The 16,553-nt window shown below is 42.7% G+C and overlaps 1 protein-coding gene across 3 annotated transcripts in view; it reads left to right on the forward strand.

The window, feature by feature from the left end:
- The window catches only part of LGR4 (leucine rich repeat containing G protein-coupled receptor 4), a 140,884-nt gene that overhangs the window by 114,895 nt on the left and 9,436 nt on the right, over positions 1 to 16,553 (forward strand). For all 3 annotated transcript variants that reach the window (XM_032770850.2, XM_032770851.2, XM_032770852.2), the window contains exons 6-15: positions 672 to 743; positions 2,122 to 2,190; positions 2,768 to 2,839; positions 2,932 to 3,003; positions 4,261 to 4,329; positions 5,126 to 5,197; positions 6,769 to 6,834; positions 8,762 to 8,833; positions 10,292 to 10,363; positions 10,682 to 10,807. In XM_032770850.2, coding sequence (XP_032626741.1) covers positions 672 to 743; positions 2,122 to 2,190; positions 2,768 to 2,839; positions 2,932 to 3,003; positions 4,261 to 4,329; positions 5,126 to 5,197; positions 6,769 to 6,834; positions 8,762 to 8,833; positions 10,292 to 10,363; positions 10,682 to 10,807 — 762 coding nt within the window. The remainder of the gene's footprint in view (positions 1 to 671; positions 744 to 2,121; positions 2,191 to 2,767; positions 2,840 to 2,931; positions 3,004 to 4,260; positions 4,330 to 5,125; positions 5,198 to 6,768; positions 6,835 to 8,761; positions 8,834 to 10,291; positions 10,364 to 10,681; positions 10,808 to 16,553) is intronic.

Consider the following 16,553-nt stretch of genomic DNA (forward strand, 5'->3'; position numbering starts at 1 on the left):
GCATTGTGGTTTTTAGAGATGGAAAGGTCATCTTCCTCAGGCTTGTTCCTTATGAGATATTTTTCTTATGCTTTATTTAGTCTTAAATGTGCCCGGGACTGGTGTTAACAATAGAGCTGGGCCAAATGTTTTGAATTTTTGAATTTTTTTTTTTAATTCACATTTTTATCACATTTTGGGGGGTTTCTCAACTAGCTGTAGAGCTGGTTGGAAGTTTTCAGTTTTCAGAAAGTTCTGTCAGTTTCAGAAAGCCAGCAAAAAATAATTAAACTTTCATGACTCTCTTTTTTGTGGAGGTGGTTTTTGGTTCTGATTTGGAACTACTCTAGTTCTTTGCACCATTTTGCTTAAAGACTGTTTAAAAGCCTTAGCTATAATCTGAAGGCCTCACTTCAGCACTTGGAAATGAATTGCAGTTTTATCAGAATCAGGAGTGCTGAACAGGGCATCAGGTAAGTAATTGTGGTGATATCCAATATCTTGTTCTCATTCTAGATTGTGACGTCTCTTGTCTGGTAACAGAGGCATGCTTTTGTAAAGTATCACTTCCTCTCACCTTTTAATGGGTTTTCTAAAACATATTGTAGTATCAAATAGTCAAATTTATGTTAATTTTATAATTTATCCGTGAGAAACTGATTATTTTGAAACTGAATTTGTTCTCTCTTCAGGCATCTTCATAACAATAAAATAAAAACAATAGGAAAACATTGTTTTGATGGATTAGACAACCTAGAAACTCTGTAAGTACATTTTCTGTGTTTGTTTATTGGTCTGTTTGTAGAAATCTCGGTACCAGACTAGTTATCAAAACTAGCACATCTGACAAAAGACTTGGAAAAAATTGTTCAGATATCCCTACGTTTATAATTAAAGTGTTATAGCTGATAAATACTTGTTGCCTCAACTTGTTTTTAGCAATAAACTCCTTTAAAACATATGGCAAAAATATGTTGCCAGTTGTCTTTGACAATACTAATTACTTGAGTCCTTGTGTAATAGTGAGATATGCTTGAATGTCAATGGATAAAATAATCTCGAGTTTAAGATAGAGGGCTCAGACACAAAATGTATAGCCATTTAAGTGTTTTGCATGATATTGCATGGACTAGAGATTTCCTTTCAGCTTGCTTCATGAATCTCTAGTAAGCAATATTTCACTAAGAAAAAAAATGTTACATTTAAAGAATGCAAAAAATATCTATGACGAAATCCTGGCCCCCCTGAACCAGTGACAGCTCCCACTAGTTAAAGGAAGGTGGTGGAATTTTACTCCTACTTTGTGAGGGTTTGGAGGAGTATTGGAACTTAACTTGCTCCAGAAACCCTGTAAATCTTTATTTAATATTTAGAACAGTCAGTTATCAGGGTAAAGTTGTAATTTGATAGCTTTTAAAGTTAGAAACCAGTTCTAAGGGTGTTTTTTTTGTTTTTTTTTTTTTTTAAATAAATCTTTTGCTTCTCAGCTGGAAGGAAAGTACAGTCTTTGGGCCTAGTCCTGCAGCCTTTCTCAGGTTAAAAATCAATAAGAACATAGTCTGAGGAAGAGCTGCATGATTTAGCCCTTTGACATTACCTTGTGCATTTCTGTGAAACAAACAGCCAACATAAAACTGAGAGCTTGACTGGCTCTTGAGCTGGAATGATGACAGAGCAACTGTGATTAGTTTATTGTGTAGCTGAACAGTAAATGTTTCCAACAAATCCACTTTGCTAATGTAACAAGGATTTGTATATTAGGATTTACATGATTGCACCTTACTTGACACTACCTCTTCTTTTGTTCAGTTATAGTAGTTGTCTTTACTGGAAGATCTGTAGGTCATGCTATTCTCTCGTGGCTGATTTTGGTGTGTATTTTATAAAACCTAAGAGATTTTCTGAATAGGCTACACAAAATTATCATTCAAATCTGCACCTTTTGGGGGTATTTTAAAAGACTATATTTTAGTTTTAAAGGCTTCTGAAGGATAAAATCATCATTAAGATAAACCAATGTCTAAAGAAGTATACAGCTTCACTATATGGAGATTATATATAAATCAAGCAATTTAACATGAGCTGTCCACTGTAAAATATGCCGCTAGCTCGAGTGTTTGCTGATGCTGCTTTTTCTATTAGGGATTTAAATTATAACAACATGATAGAATTCCCTGAAGCCATTAAAGCACTTCCAAGCCTAAAGGAACTGTGAGTATTACTACATCTTATTCTACCCATTTTCTTTATCCTTTTCATTAATAAAAAAGCAATCCTAACTCGAAGGTTAGGAATGCCTCTTTTGTCTCATTACCCAGTAATCTGATATGGATTATGCTAAGCAATAATTACAGGTGGGCATAATCAGCAGTTAATGAGAGAAACTATTATTTTTGGAGTGATAAAAATAAGCAAATTATTCAGGATAGCCATTAATATAGATCTTAACCATCAGCTATTTTGACACTGTTTGGGGGCCTCCAGTAGCAAAATTATGTAATTACTGATCATTATGCTCTTTTAAAAAACACTTATCACAGACTGATGCAGAGCGTAGCTTTCTCCCCTGAAATGTTTCCATTTTAAGTACTGATAGATAGTAGACAAAGATCTGATCCTTCAGAGTTACTCCTTCAATTGTGCGTAGTCTCATTTGACTTCAGTGCAACTGTTGGCAGGATTGAGCTCTGAGTTTGTGTATTATTTGAACACTAGCAAAATGACAGTTGATCAGCTCTAATGATGCTATATTTTAAGATTTATTTCTCTTTTGTCAATATATTTGTAGGGGATTTCACAGTAATTACATTTCCATAATCCCCAATGGTGCATTTGAGGGAAATCCCCTTCTAAGGACTATGTAAGTATTATTTTGTGTGTATTTATAGTCTAATTATCAGACAGTGATTGTATGAATTTATAGGAGACTGAAATCTGTTTTTAATTCCTCAGACATTTGTATGATAATCCTCTCTCTTTTGTGGGGAACTTGGCATTTCAGAATTTATCAGATCTGCTCTCCTTGTAAGTACTTTCTCAGTTTATAACAGAATATCTAAAATAGCATGTCTGTGCCCCTAGAATAACTGATTTTGCTGGTCAGATGTTACTTCTTGCACTTTTTTATTTGCACAATTTTTTTTATTTGCACAATTTTTATTTGCACTTTGTTTTAATAAACTTTACTATTCTTAAAATGTCTAGTAGTTTGAGAGTCTGATGTATAGTCTTGAAATCTTTTGTTCAACTAACTCGCATAAGAAAAGTACAGGCGAGTCTCAGCTTATGCTGAGGTTAAGTTCTGCGGTCAGCGTGTAAAGCGAAAATCGCGTATAATCAAAATTACATTGAGTGTAATGGCGGGCGGAATTGCCTGCACTATAGGTACAGTATTTACATTATTTTTCCCTTTTTTTGTTTTTGTTTTTGCCAACTGCGCAAAGCTGAATTCGCACATGTTAAATGCGCATAAGATGAGACTCATCTGTAACCTAAAGCCAAATGCTCAGGTCCTTGCCCAGACAAATTCCCACTGAAGCCAGTGGAGCCTATAGATATTTCTGAATATGGATGGACATTGGGAATGTGTTTGCAGGCAAGTACATGCACGCTTCAAAAAAGATTGCTAGTCTGGGAGTTCTGAGTAACGAGTAAGTAAAAACTGATTTAAAAACTTCAAGATTTTAGCCACAATCAAAAGATTTTATAGTATACTTCATACTAAATTCAGAACATATACCTAAGTGACACTTTCAAGTGAATGGATCCTACTTAAGTACAAATGTAGGATCCCACTTCGGTTCCAATCCCAGGCTCTCCTAATCAAAGACTAATACGTTTTAGTATGTTAAATAGAGGCTGATATTTGCAGAACTACTGTGATGCCTCCTTCATGCTGTTCCTTCAAATGGCATATATGTAAAAATCAGCACTGATCTTATTTGTTGCAATGGAGCAGCTGTGGAAGTTGGATCACAGCACCATCTGCAGAAAATTAGCACATTAGCAGTGTTCTGAATTCCAAGCATAATTCTGACAGAATATCACGTGCTTTCACAGCATTTGATTAAACATATTTTTACTTTAGGTGTATTCAACAAGTGTTTTTAGACCTATAATGTAACCAAAATTAATTGAGGCAATCAATTGATTAGTATATAACTTTCTAATGAAAACTTCCATAGCAGGATAAAAGATTTGTCCCCCTTCCTCCCTCCATCCGCCCCCCATCTCCCACAATTTCCATAATATAATTTACAGATAATCTTCTTGTTTGTTTAGGGTAATTCGGGGTGCCAGCATGGTGCAGTGGTTTCCTAATTTGACAGGAACCAGTAATCTGGAGAGCCTGTAAGTGTTTTCTACCAAACACTGCCAATACATTAATTTCTTGTTCTGTCTCTTCTTGAAACAATTAGTATTCAAATTAACTTCCAATGGTAGAAGTGTGGCTTAGTGAACAGGGCTGGAAGCCAGGAGATCTGGATTCTATTCCTGCCTATCTATTTCAGGTAATTATATGACTGCCATTACAAAAGTAATGGAGTGCCTCACAATTTTGAATGTATTTACTTGTGAGGCTTCAGCTGGAGTACACTGTTCAATTCTGGGTGCCTCATGTGGTAAAGATGTGGCTATGTTGGAGAGAGTCCAGAGGAGCGCAACAAAAATGATAAAAGGTTTAGAAAACGTGGCATCTGAGGAAAGATTAAAATAACTGACCATGTTTAGTTTTGAGAAAAGAAGACTGAAGAGGGACCTGATAAATCTCCAAATATGTTATGAAGAAGATAGTGATCAATTGTTTTCCACAATTCACTGAAGGTAGGACAACAAGTAATGGGGTTAATCTTCAGTAAGGGAAATTTAGGTTAGATATTAGGAAAACTTTTCTGACTCTAAGGGTAGTTAAGTATTGGAATAGGTTACCAAGAGAGATTGTGGAATCCCCATCATGGAAGGTTTTTAAAAACAGGTTAGATAAACACCTGTCAGAAGGGGTCGAAGTTCACTTGGTCCTGCCCCACTGTAGGGTTTTGGACTAGAAGACTTCTGATGGTCCCTTCCATTCCTACATTTCTGAGACGTAATATGTACTGTTTGAGCATTCAACATATATGTGTGTTTTTGTTTGTTTTGAACACAGGATTCTTACAGGCACCAAGATAAGCAGTATTCCCATTAACCTATGCCAAGAACAGAAGATACTTCGGACTTTGTAAGTGAATATTTCCTGCTCCTGTTTTACCAACAGTAAAAATAATTGGATAGCAAAATATTGCACTATATTTAAAGAAAGTATCATTGGTCCAAATCACTCTGCCAATGTTGGTAGGCCCCAAAATTGTTCAAATGTCTGATCCCTCTTTGACTCATCTGGAGTCCTGGTGCTGCAAAGTAATATGTTGATGTACCAAATCAAGTCCTTGAAACAGCAGTGTGTTTGTTAAAGTACGTGGTGTTTCTTCACCTGTGGTGGAGTACCACTGTAAGGATGTCAGTGTAGCAGCATTTTCATGAGAATGTCTTAACATTTCATTGTCCCACCCACTCGCTCTCCAGACCACACTCATCATGCACATTTGGAGAGTAAAGAAGAGTGGCTCTCGTAATGACTGTGGTGGAGGAGACCAGTGGAGAACAGGAAGTTGGGGTGGAGCAAAAGAATGGTAAAGTGCATGAGAGAGATAGGAGGCATGCACTCAGAAGGTAAAAATAAATGATGGGGAGAGGGCAAATTAGGAAATAAAAATGTATTTAAGAAAGAGGATAGGTTCTAGGGGGAGTAGGGAAAAGATTATTGCAAAGGATAAATTCTTCTCACAGAAGAAGACTGTGAGGAATATGTCTTCTGTTTTTATAGACGGGAAAGACAGCAGAGCATTGTGCTTTTTCTGTCAACCACTGGCTTTTTGAATCTCTAGTTTAATGGTAGTTTGGCTGTTTCCAGCCCCCTTTCTTACCACCCTGTTCCATCAACTCCCCCCCGCCTAATCTGAAAACGTCCCCAGCTTTGGATGGAGGGTAATCTGTATGCTTTCAACAGATATCAATTAAATCCATATGTCAGAGATCAGCCTTCAGTTTCTTATGGAAAACATGCGCCTTTAATTTTGAACTATCAAAATTGAGGGGATTTATACGGTAGTTATTTTCCCACTGCATGGGTTAGTTGGCCATGTTTTGTGCACTGTTTTAGATGCATAGCTAATAAGAACACCTACAATTAACACTTGCCTGACACATTCCATTATATAGTTTCAGTTGTTTATAATTTTGCCAAACTTTAGCCATTTGAGCTGATTTTTTTTCATGCTTGCTGTCTGTCTCAGGCTGAATATTTCTGGAAAGTCTTAAGTAAAAATAGTTTAGTCATTTAAGAGAGTGAGAGTGAAAAACAAATGGATTTGTCAATGTCATAAGAACAGAGAGAATGTTCTCTTGTATTTAAAATATGGAGCTGGGATTCAGGGATGCTTTATGAGAAACCTTGAATCTGGCATTTCTTCACTTTTGAAGTTTGACTTTGCAACCTTTACATTGTTTTTCATAGTTTTTTGTATGTCATATGTAGAACCAGTATACATAATGGGGGCCGGTTGCTGGGGAGAGCATAGCTGGGAATCCCCTGACTTTTGTGCATCTTTAAAATGTCTTCAGTTTTTCTCTAGAACTGTGGTAGCAGGATGGTTGTTATGCTGATTTTTTTAAATTTATGGTTGCAGTAAAGTAACGTTTCAAATAGAGCAGAGTTAAACTAACCACACTCTTCCCATTGTCTATTTCAAGGGACTTGTCTTATAATAATATAAAGGAGCTTTCGAGATTTAAGGGCTGCAGTTCCTTAGAAGAAATGTAAGTAGAAATGTATGTTAATTATCCTGAATAATCCTTAGTGTACTAAGTCCACAGCTTCCAATACTGAGTTCTGGTACTTAACATTTGACAGTAAGAAAATATCATAGATTTTTAGGGCCAGAAGAGAATCTTATGATCAGTTTGACCCCCTGTATAACATAGGCCAGAGAATTTCACCCATTGAGTTCACTCACATAGTCAGAGGTTTAACATTTCTTCCTGTTTGGACACAAAAAGAATGAAAGACTCAGTAATCCTGCTTTTCATAGCAAGCTTCTCATATTTATAATGCACTCCTAATCTTTGCTATCCCCACTGCTTAATCCCTTGGTTACTGTAACCTTCTCTTCCCTACTGTAACCTTTGCTCCCGTCCCAACTTTTCTCAGTCCTCTCCATCTATCCAATATGGCACTGTTAAAAGTCCTCTTCCTGTCCAAGAAACACTTCTCCTTCTCAAATCCCTTCTTTGTTTTTCCTGTGTTTTACCACATCAGATAAAGCTCCTCATCCTCTTCTTCCAAGCCCAATGTTATCTTTCCCCTGCTTATATTTCTGCTCCCATTTCTATTCCCGGTGCTCTCCCAGTCCTCTTTTCTTCTTGTGCCATTCGTCTTTCTTTCACTCTCAGCTTTGCACCTTCCACTGTGTAACCCTCTAGTCTTGGATCTGTCTCCAATCCTTGCCTGTCAAGACCCCATTATATCCCCCATAAAACCTACTTTTTACAAGTATCCAGCCAGTCTGCCTTCCTTCTTGCCTCTGTGCTCTCTTGTCAGAGTCTAGTCATACAACATGCTGATTTCCAGCTTCCACTGAAGTAATTGAGAGTTGAGGGTGGTAGGCACCTTGCAGGTTTAGGCCCTTAGGTTGTGAATTTTTCAGTGCAGGGAATATGTTGTACATTCTCAAGTGCCTGGTCAATTGATGAGACCATATAGTTAAATTTATCTTTATTAAAAGTCAATCTGATTAAAAAATAGATGATAATTTTAAAAAAAAACCACTCCAATCTCCACCACTTTCTTCCACTGCCAGGAACAGTCCTGTGGTTGAAGGCAGCATAAAAATGCACCATCCCCTGCTGTCTTTAGAGAAAAGGGTTGATATTTCATCCACCGGCAAGCAGGTGGAGTATACAGACAAATCTTGACCTGTGCTCTGACTGTCAGTCCAACAGAGATCAAGTTTTCTATCAAGGGCAGCAAAGTCTGGAGCCAGTTGCCCTCCGCTAAAGCTACCTTGCCTTCAGAGTTCAGATTTATGGCCTAGAATGCAGGAGCACCTCAATGAATGTTGACTGTCAGATGGGCACAGAGGAAGAGAATGAATTGGAAATATAACCTGCCCATTACCTCTTGTATAATGAAGGGTCTTTCAGTGTTTTCCTTTTATAAATCCATATTTTAAGAAGTAATAGTTCACTCTGGGTTGGAACTTGGCCTAAATCATCTCAACTTGGAAATGAGTAGGTTTGTTTTAATTGCCAAGGTGCATCTGTGTCACAAAGTGACACTTACTCCTTGGAGGTAGTTCAGACATCACTTGTCCATGTTCACCTCTGCCAAATGGGTTGTGAATTAAAATGGGCTGGAAACTCCATAAGAGGGCACCAAATTTTGAATTAACGACTCAAGAGAAAATAGCCATGCAATTGTGGTGAAGTGGAGAACAGTTATTTAAACAGTGGGCCCAAAATGAGGGAATGATCAGAAAAATCATTTCATCTGTCAATGGTATTGATTAGTATCTTTCTTATCTTATTCTCATTCTTCTGATTTGCTTAGATCTGTAGAGAAACAGACTGGGGAAAACAGTAGAGGATAATATACTAAGAGATGAGGGAAAAAACAAAAGCCAAATATTCCTAATTTTGGAGGAAATTAGCCTCCAAATAATGTTTTTTTTCCCCCCTTGCATTCCAGTTCCTTACAACATAATCAAATCCAGGAAATCAAAGAAGATACCTTTCAGGGACTAACTTCCCTACGCATCCTGTAAGTACATATATTTTTACTTACTTATTTTTACTTTCTGAATACTATGGGATGTAAATTATGATTCATAACTAAATATGTGGGTTTGAAGGTAGTAATGTGTCTTGTATTAATAGGCTAGATGTTCTATATCCCAACGCAGAGCTAACCGTGATCTATACGATAGTTACTGTTTTTATTAGGCACCAGTTTTACTCTTTTCTGTACTGAATATTTATATATTTTTATATAAATACATTGTCAGAAAATAATATGTATTTTGCATACCAAGTTTGGTAAAAAGAAGTTCTTGTCATTTTTATAATTAAGTTAACTATTTTTACCTGAAGTCAATTGCAAAAAGCAGTATAAGTAAAGTAGGGCAAATGTTGTTGTCCCAGACCTAAAGTAGTAAACATGAACACAGTTGCCAACTTTCATGCAGTAAATAAGCACCTTGACTTTCACAATAAGCCAAAAATCAAACTAATTCCATTTCAAAACAAGGCCAAAACAAGCCAATTCCTAAGAACCCCAACACTCTGTGACTAGATCCCCCCGGCGTGCAGTCTGGGACTGTGGTGGGCCCGCTGTGCACCCCTGACTCTCTCCCTCCCTTGTCCCTGCTTGGCGGGAGCCGATCAAAAAAAAAGAAGCAACAAGCAGCTACAAGCCAGACAGGCTACAAGCCAAACAAGCAACAAACTACAAGCCAAAAACTAGCCCAATTTCTGCGGTTTTTCCCAGGAGTTTGGCATGCCTACTTTTAAATGGACAGATAGTAAGGAGTTTGAGAAAAATAGAGGTTAAATTTCTTGGGAGGTTTTTCTGGCTGTTTGCTGTCTTGTTAATGTTTTTGATGGAGCACTACTGTATGTGTTTTACTTGATGGTGGGTAGATTTATAATGTGAAACAATTTATTGGTAAACATTAGGACTTAAAATGTGGTTGATTAATATGAACATGTACATTACTTATTGAGGAGCTAATAAAAGGGAGGTATGAGATCCCAGAAATTCACAGCTGCTATTAAATAAATAATAGCAGCAGTTAGTCACTACAATGTAAGGCCTCTAGGCTTAATCCTGCATGTGAAAACTCGCATCTTATTTATATTACATAATATTAAACCTGCATGTGAAAACTCTGCATCTTATTTATATTACAGTAACACTCCAAACCTCCAGTCAGAGTCCCATTGTGTTGTACAGATATAAAATAAGACCTATTCTTGTCCCAAAGAGCTTATGTTCTCACCTCTCTGCAGATGCCCAGCACCTAGCAGGATTAAGCCCATGTATACATGATTCTATATGGAAAATGTCATGGAGATACCAAAATGTTGTTAAACCATGCAGATTACTTGACTTTCCTCTCAGAGGTATAATGTGACTGCTACTTACCGAGCTCCCAAACAATGGTTATTCTGAAATTTCAGTGAAATTGCAAACTAAATGGCATTTTTTTATTAATTGCAGTGATCTCAGTAGAAACTTGATCCAGCAGGTTCACAAGGAGGCATTTACTACACTTGGTGCTATAATTAATCTGTAAGTAGGCCATTTTGTCCAATAAACCAGCACCCCCAGCACTAAATTGCTGAAATGGTAAAATTTTCTTACTCAAAACTGATGTGTGTTTGCGTTTTATATCACTTTTCATCCCTAGAGATCCCCAGACTACACGCACAGCTATGAAATGAGGCACTCCTCTCTCTTGTGTGGAGGACAGAAGACATGCTGCTTGATGGGGGGTTTAGAGGACAGAATGTTAGCCAACAAACACTAGAGCAGATCCCTACTGATCAGAAACATGCCATGGGATCTTCAGACTTACTGTGTGTAACAATTTTAATATTCACCTTTCAGAGACTTAAGTTTCAATGAACTGACTTCATTTCCAACTGAAGGACTGAATGGACTAAACCAGCTTAAACTTGCAGGCAACTTCGAGCTGAAAGAAGCATTGGCAGCAAAGGACTTTGTGAAGCTCCGGTATGTTGGTAGATAAAACTAAAGACTATTCAGATGAACATTTAAAATAGCATTTAGATGAACAAACAATGTGACACAAGTCAGGTCATTCAGTTAAGGCCACTGTGTTCGTGTTAACTAAGCTCAGTTGGGCTGGATTTTTGTAATAGGTCAAGGGAGATCTTGACCATTCTTATTCCATAAGGCTGCTGTCACCTGTCCATCTTGGAATCCTTGACACCCTTCCACCCAACCCCTTATTTCTGAATTGGAGTAATGGTATGGATGCAGTTCTAGACACCTGTGAAGACCCATTTGCCAGTGACTGAGCATGTCCACTTCCTAGAATCTGGAAAATGGGAACTGGCTTATAATTCCACCACCCCAACCCTTTATACAAATGCTGGTTATTCTGTGAGGCCCAGCACAATAACAACAGTAGGCATTTAGGGCCTGATCCAAAAGCTTGTTGAAATCAATGGGAACACTCTCATTGACTTTGGTGGGCTTTGGATCAGACCATTATGTAGCTTTTCTCATTTTCAGAGACCTATAGAAACATAATTCTCATGTCCCCTATGAAGCAGGTAAGAATTGTTATAGATGGGAAAATTGAGGCAACGACAGTTACTTGTCCAAGACCAGAGGGAAACAGTCAGAGACGTCTAGGATTCAGTCCCAGGAGTTCATAATGTTCAGTTGTGTGTTAACAAGAGACTTGGCTTTTTTGATCCAAAAGCTGAGCACTGCTGTAGCATGGCATTCACTATTCTGACACTCCTCGAAGATGAGCATATAAATAGTTTCCAGGCACAATACAGTTCTTGTAGGATTTCTATTATAGCCTTGACTCAGAATGATGTTGGTTTTGTGAGATTTTGTTGTAAGGGTAATTAGAAATACGCCTATCCCAAAATACTGTATACCTGTGTACATTGCTTAATATTGATTAGCACAGGGGCATTCTAGACTGTCATATTTTGACATGAGCCTTGCAAAATTCCACTTTCCAGAGCAGGAATTACCAGAGTGGTGAGAAAATGCCACAGTTTTAGAGTACAGAGACCATGCTTCAGAAATCAAAGTGCAACCTACCTGATTAATCTTGTGGTGATTCTTTGAATATGCACCCCTTTTCTAAATCTCTTCAGTGCCCCATTTGCTATAAGTGTGGTTTATTGTACTATTTCCCCTCCTCTTCCACCTTAATTTTCTTTTATCTTGAAAGAAAAATAACTACTTCTTTGAGTACTTGTTCACGTCCATTCACATTAGGTGCGCAAGCGCTGCATTCACGAGCGTCAGAAACTTTCCCTTAGCGGCTCCCGGCGGGCCAGCAGGGCCCTCGCCAGAGTGGCGCCACTGCACTGTGTATATATATCCCCGCTGGCCCAACCCCCTCCAGTTCCCTCTTACCATCCGTGGCGGCATTGGAACAATCTCTTGCTCTCGTAGGAGAAGCAATCCCTTAGCCTTAGAAGTACATAGCTGTCATCGGTTAGTTAGCATTTCATTGTTGTTGGACACTAATAGATTAGGTGCTTGGAGGATTCCAGCACCCGCCCCGGGCCGCGAGGCATGCCGCAGGCCCAAGGATTTAAGGCTTGCCCCATGTGCTGCAAGCCTATGCTGGTTAGTGACCCCCACGACTCCTGTCTACGTTGCCTGGGGGAAGCTCGCCAAACAGAAAGTGTAAGATCTGCAAGGCCTTTAAGCCAAGAACAAAGAAAGAGCGAGACTTTCACTTTGAAGCAGTTACTGATGGAGGCCGCCCTGCAGCCATCGGGCCTGGAGTGCCCAACACCAGCTCAGTCTCCTCGGTGCAGAGCGCCCTGGAGTCGTTAAGAGACCTAGTACTGGCCAAGCACCACAAGCCATCAGCCTCTGGACACCATAGCAGACCCTGGCACCGCTCATCTTTCCTGGTGCTGCCAAAGGCAAAACCAAAGGTGGGCGCGGATGGTGCCCACAAAGGAGACCGGTGCCATATCAGGCCCTGAGTACAGGGAAGAGCGGGATGGACACTGCACCAACTTCGGCACTGGTGGCACTGACGCCACAAGTCCTACCAAGTCCAGCCAAAAGTGAACTCAGTGCGGACAAAGGGCTCGATGGCATAATAGATCAGCCCTCCATGCCTGACACCTTTGAGGCTGCAAAAGGCCTCATTGGATTGTCGACGGCGAGCCCCCTCCCAGCCAGGGAGAAGCCTCCGGCACCTGGACCCAGGGTGCCATTGAAGGGAAAGCTGGCAGTGGTGCGCCCCTCAAGGTCACCATCCCGGCACTGCTCCCAGTGTTGGTCCCGGTCGAGCTCAGAGTCGGTGGACTCCCAATTACCCTTGACTCAGAGGAAAGTCTCGGTACCAGAGGTGAGTCAACGCGCAGGGTTAGTGCAGGACACATGGCACTCCCCGGCACCCCCCCAGGACCAGCACCAGGAAGAGACGAGCCAGGAATCACTGAGGGCTCCCAGAAGACACTGGTCCCGATCTCAGGATTATCGGTACTGGTACTGGTCCAGAGAGCAGCGGTACCGGTCCCGCTCCCGATCAGCAAGAAGCTAATCGTCAGCCTCCTGCCGACACAGATCAATGGCACCGCTGTGGCCCTCGCACTCGGCGTTGCCGGACTCTGGCGCTGACTCGGGCCAATACAGCAACCCGCAGCAGGGATCAACAAACTGGGGGGCAACCACAGTGGGGACCGCCAGGGCACTGGCCCTTCTGGACCTCTTGGGCCTACCACCTGCATCAAGGTGCTCCCTCCAGGGCCAGCTACTTGGTACAGCAGTCCTAGTCCCCACACCGATGCTCTTCCGTAAGGGAAGCTATGGTGTCCAAGTCACCTGCAGCATCGCCGAGCGAGAGACTGGAGAGCCCGGCGCTGTGCCCGGTGCCACTCCATGGCCTCCGACCCCAGACCAACACAGAATCCCTTCCCTTGAGGGAGGGGGACCAGGGGGACCAGTCAGAGGAAGCTGAGCAACTGCTAACTTCCTCTTTATCCCCTGATGAAGCAGTAGCAGGCATGGCAGTAACAGGAACTCCGCCAATAGACCAGGAAGCCCACCAAGAGCTGCTCCGTAAGGTGGCCCATAACGTGGGGTTGCAAGCCAAGGAGACAGTTGAGCAGGAGGACCCCATGGTGGACATTCTGAGCCCAGAAGGTCCATCCAGAATAGCGCTCCCACTCATTAAGACGATTCAGTCTAATTATACAACTATATGGCAGACCCTGGCATCCAGCACACCAACAGCAAAGGGTGTGGAGCGCAAGTTCTTCGCCCAATCAAAAGGATACGACTTTTTGTTCTGCCACCTGAGCCCATGTTCCCTTGTAGTCTCGGCAGTAAATGAGAGAGAGCACCATGGGCAACAGGCCCAAGGCCAAGGCGGCAAAATGCCTAAACCTGTTTGGCAGGAAGGTGTATTCATCAGGGCGCTTTCAGCTGAGGATTACTAACCAGCAGGCCATCCTCAACAAGCATAACTTCAACTCCTGGGCGGCAGTGGAGAAGTTTAGGGACAACCTCCCACAGGCTCCCAGCAGGAGTTCACGGCCCTGGTGAAGGAAGGCAAGGCTGTAGCGAAAACCTCTCTCCAACCGTCCTTAGACTCAGCGGACGCGGCAGCCAGGACAATCATGTCGGGCGTGGTCACCAGCCTCATCCTCGACAGGAACCTTACCACAGGCGAGGCGAGACAACAGGAGACGGTGCAGTAATAACAATAACTCCAATAGGCCGGGCCAGAGCCAAGGCTGACATAAATCTCAGCCAGGCCCTAAGCCAGGCTTTTGAAGGTATGCTTGAGGACAGCATCCCCTTGTTTCCTCAACCGCCTGTCCCGCTTCTCCCGTGCGTTGTCCAGCATTACATCGGACCGTTGGGTGTTAACGCACGGTGCAAAGCGGGTACATACTACAGTTTTCCTCCCTGCCTACCCCCATGCCCCTTCCCCATCCCTCTTCAGGGACCCTTCTCACAAGCATCTCCTAGAAAAGGAAGTTCACTCGCTCCTAGTGGCGGGGGTGGTACAGATAGTACCCTTAGACCTAAGGGGAAAAGGATTCTACTCCCGCTATTTCTTCATTCCCGAGCCCAAAGGGGGCCTTCGTCCCATTCTAGACCTGCGCGGGCTCAACAGGTTTCTAGTCAAGGTCCGGTTCTGCATGGTCTCTCTGGGCACCATCATCCCTTCCCTGAATCCGGGAGACTGGTTCGCTGCCCTCAACATAAAGGACACGTATTTTCATATCGCCATCCACCCAGCGCATTGTCGATTTCTGTGCTTTACCCTGAACCAAGAACATTACCAGTTTGTGGTTTTGCCATTTGGCCTAGCTGCAGCCCGATGGGTATTCACAAAATGGTGGGGACATTCTTGAGGAGGCAGAGGATTTGAGTTAACCCATACCTCGACAACTGGCTCCTGGCGGGTCGGTCCGAAGAAGAGGTTTGGTCCCACGTGCAGACGGCCCTGAGTCTATTCCGCAAGCTCGGGCTCCTGGTCAACGTTCTCAAGTCCACTCTCATGCCAATGCAGAGAGTGGAGTTCATAGGGGTGGTCCTAGACGCGGTACAGGCAAAGGCGAGCCTCCCAGAATCACAATTGCGGGCCATCCAGCAGGCAGTGAACTTCTTGTGTCCGTTTCACACTACGATGGCCAGATGTTGCCACACATGTGGTCAAGCGTGCCAGACTTAGACTCAGGACTCTGCAGGTTTGGCTCGTCCGTGTATACCGCCTGGGCAGAGACCCTCTGGACTTGGTAGTGACAGCCCCGGGGGACATGCTGGACACCCTGATGTGGTGGCAGTCCCAGACCGTGGTTTGCGAAGGCATCCCCTTTTACCGCACAGCAGCCGGACTTGACACTGGTAATAGATGTGTCAGACCTCGGATGGGGAGTTCATCTGGGGGACCTCAGGACCCAGGGCATATGGTCGGGAGCAGAGCAATTGCTCCATATCAACGTGAAGGAGCTCAGGGCAGTTCGTTTAGCGTGCCAGACCTTTCACGCCACTCTGAGTGGTCACAGCGAGACAGTCCAGACAGACAACACGACCGCCATGTTTTACATAAACAAGCAGGGCGGAGCCCGTTCCTCCCTGTTCTGCCATGAGGCTCTCCTCCTCTGGAACTTTTGCATAGCCCATGCCATTCACCTCAAGGCAGTGTATCTCCCGGGGGAGCAAAACAGGCTGGCAGACAACCTCAGCAGGTCTTACTGCATGCATGAGTGGACACTCAGAGCGGACATCGTGCTTTCGCTCTTCCAAAAGTGGGGGTTTCCCCAGGTGGACCTATTCGCTTCCGAGGGCAACGCCCAGTGCCCGCAATTCTGCTCCTTCCAGGGTTGCAGCCTGGGCTCAATAGCCGATGCATACACGATCCCGTAGGGAAGAGAATTGAAATACTCCTTTCCACCAATTCCCCTGGTGCACAAGGAACTGCTCAGGGACACAAGGGACAAGGTGCACAGGGACAGGGTGTCGATCATTCTCGTCGCCCCGACTGGGCCCACCAGCAGTGGTTTGCCATGCTCCTGGAGCTGTCGGTGGAGGCCCCAATAACCCTGCCCCTACGCCAGGACCTCATTACACAGGACGGAGGGTGGCTTCTCCACCCCGACCTGCAATCGATGCATCTGCCGGCATGGAAGCTATGTGGTTAAAAGCTTTGGAGAGCCAGTGCTGTCTTCCTGTGCAGCAGGTTCTGCTTGGTTGTAGGAAGCCCTCTACCAGGGTGACTTACTTGGCCAAG

Source organism: Chelonoidis abingdonii, chromosome 4 (genome assembly GCF_003597395.2).
Source record: "Chelonoidis abingdonii isolate Lonesome George chromosome 4, CheloAbing_2.0, whole genome shotgun sequence".
NCBI lineage: Eukaryota > Metazoa > Chordata > Testudines > Testudinidae > Chelonoidis > Chelonoidis abingdonii.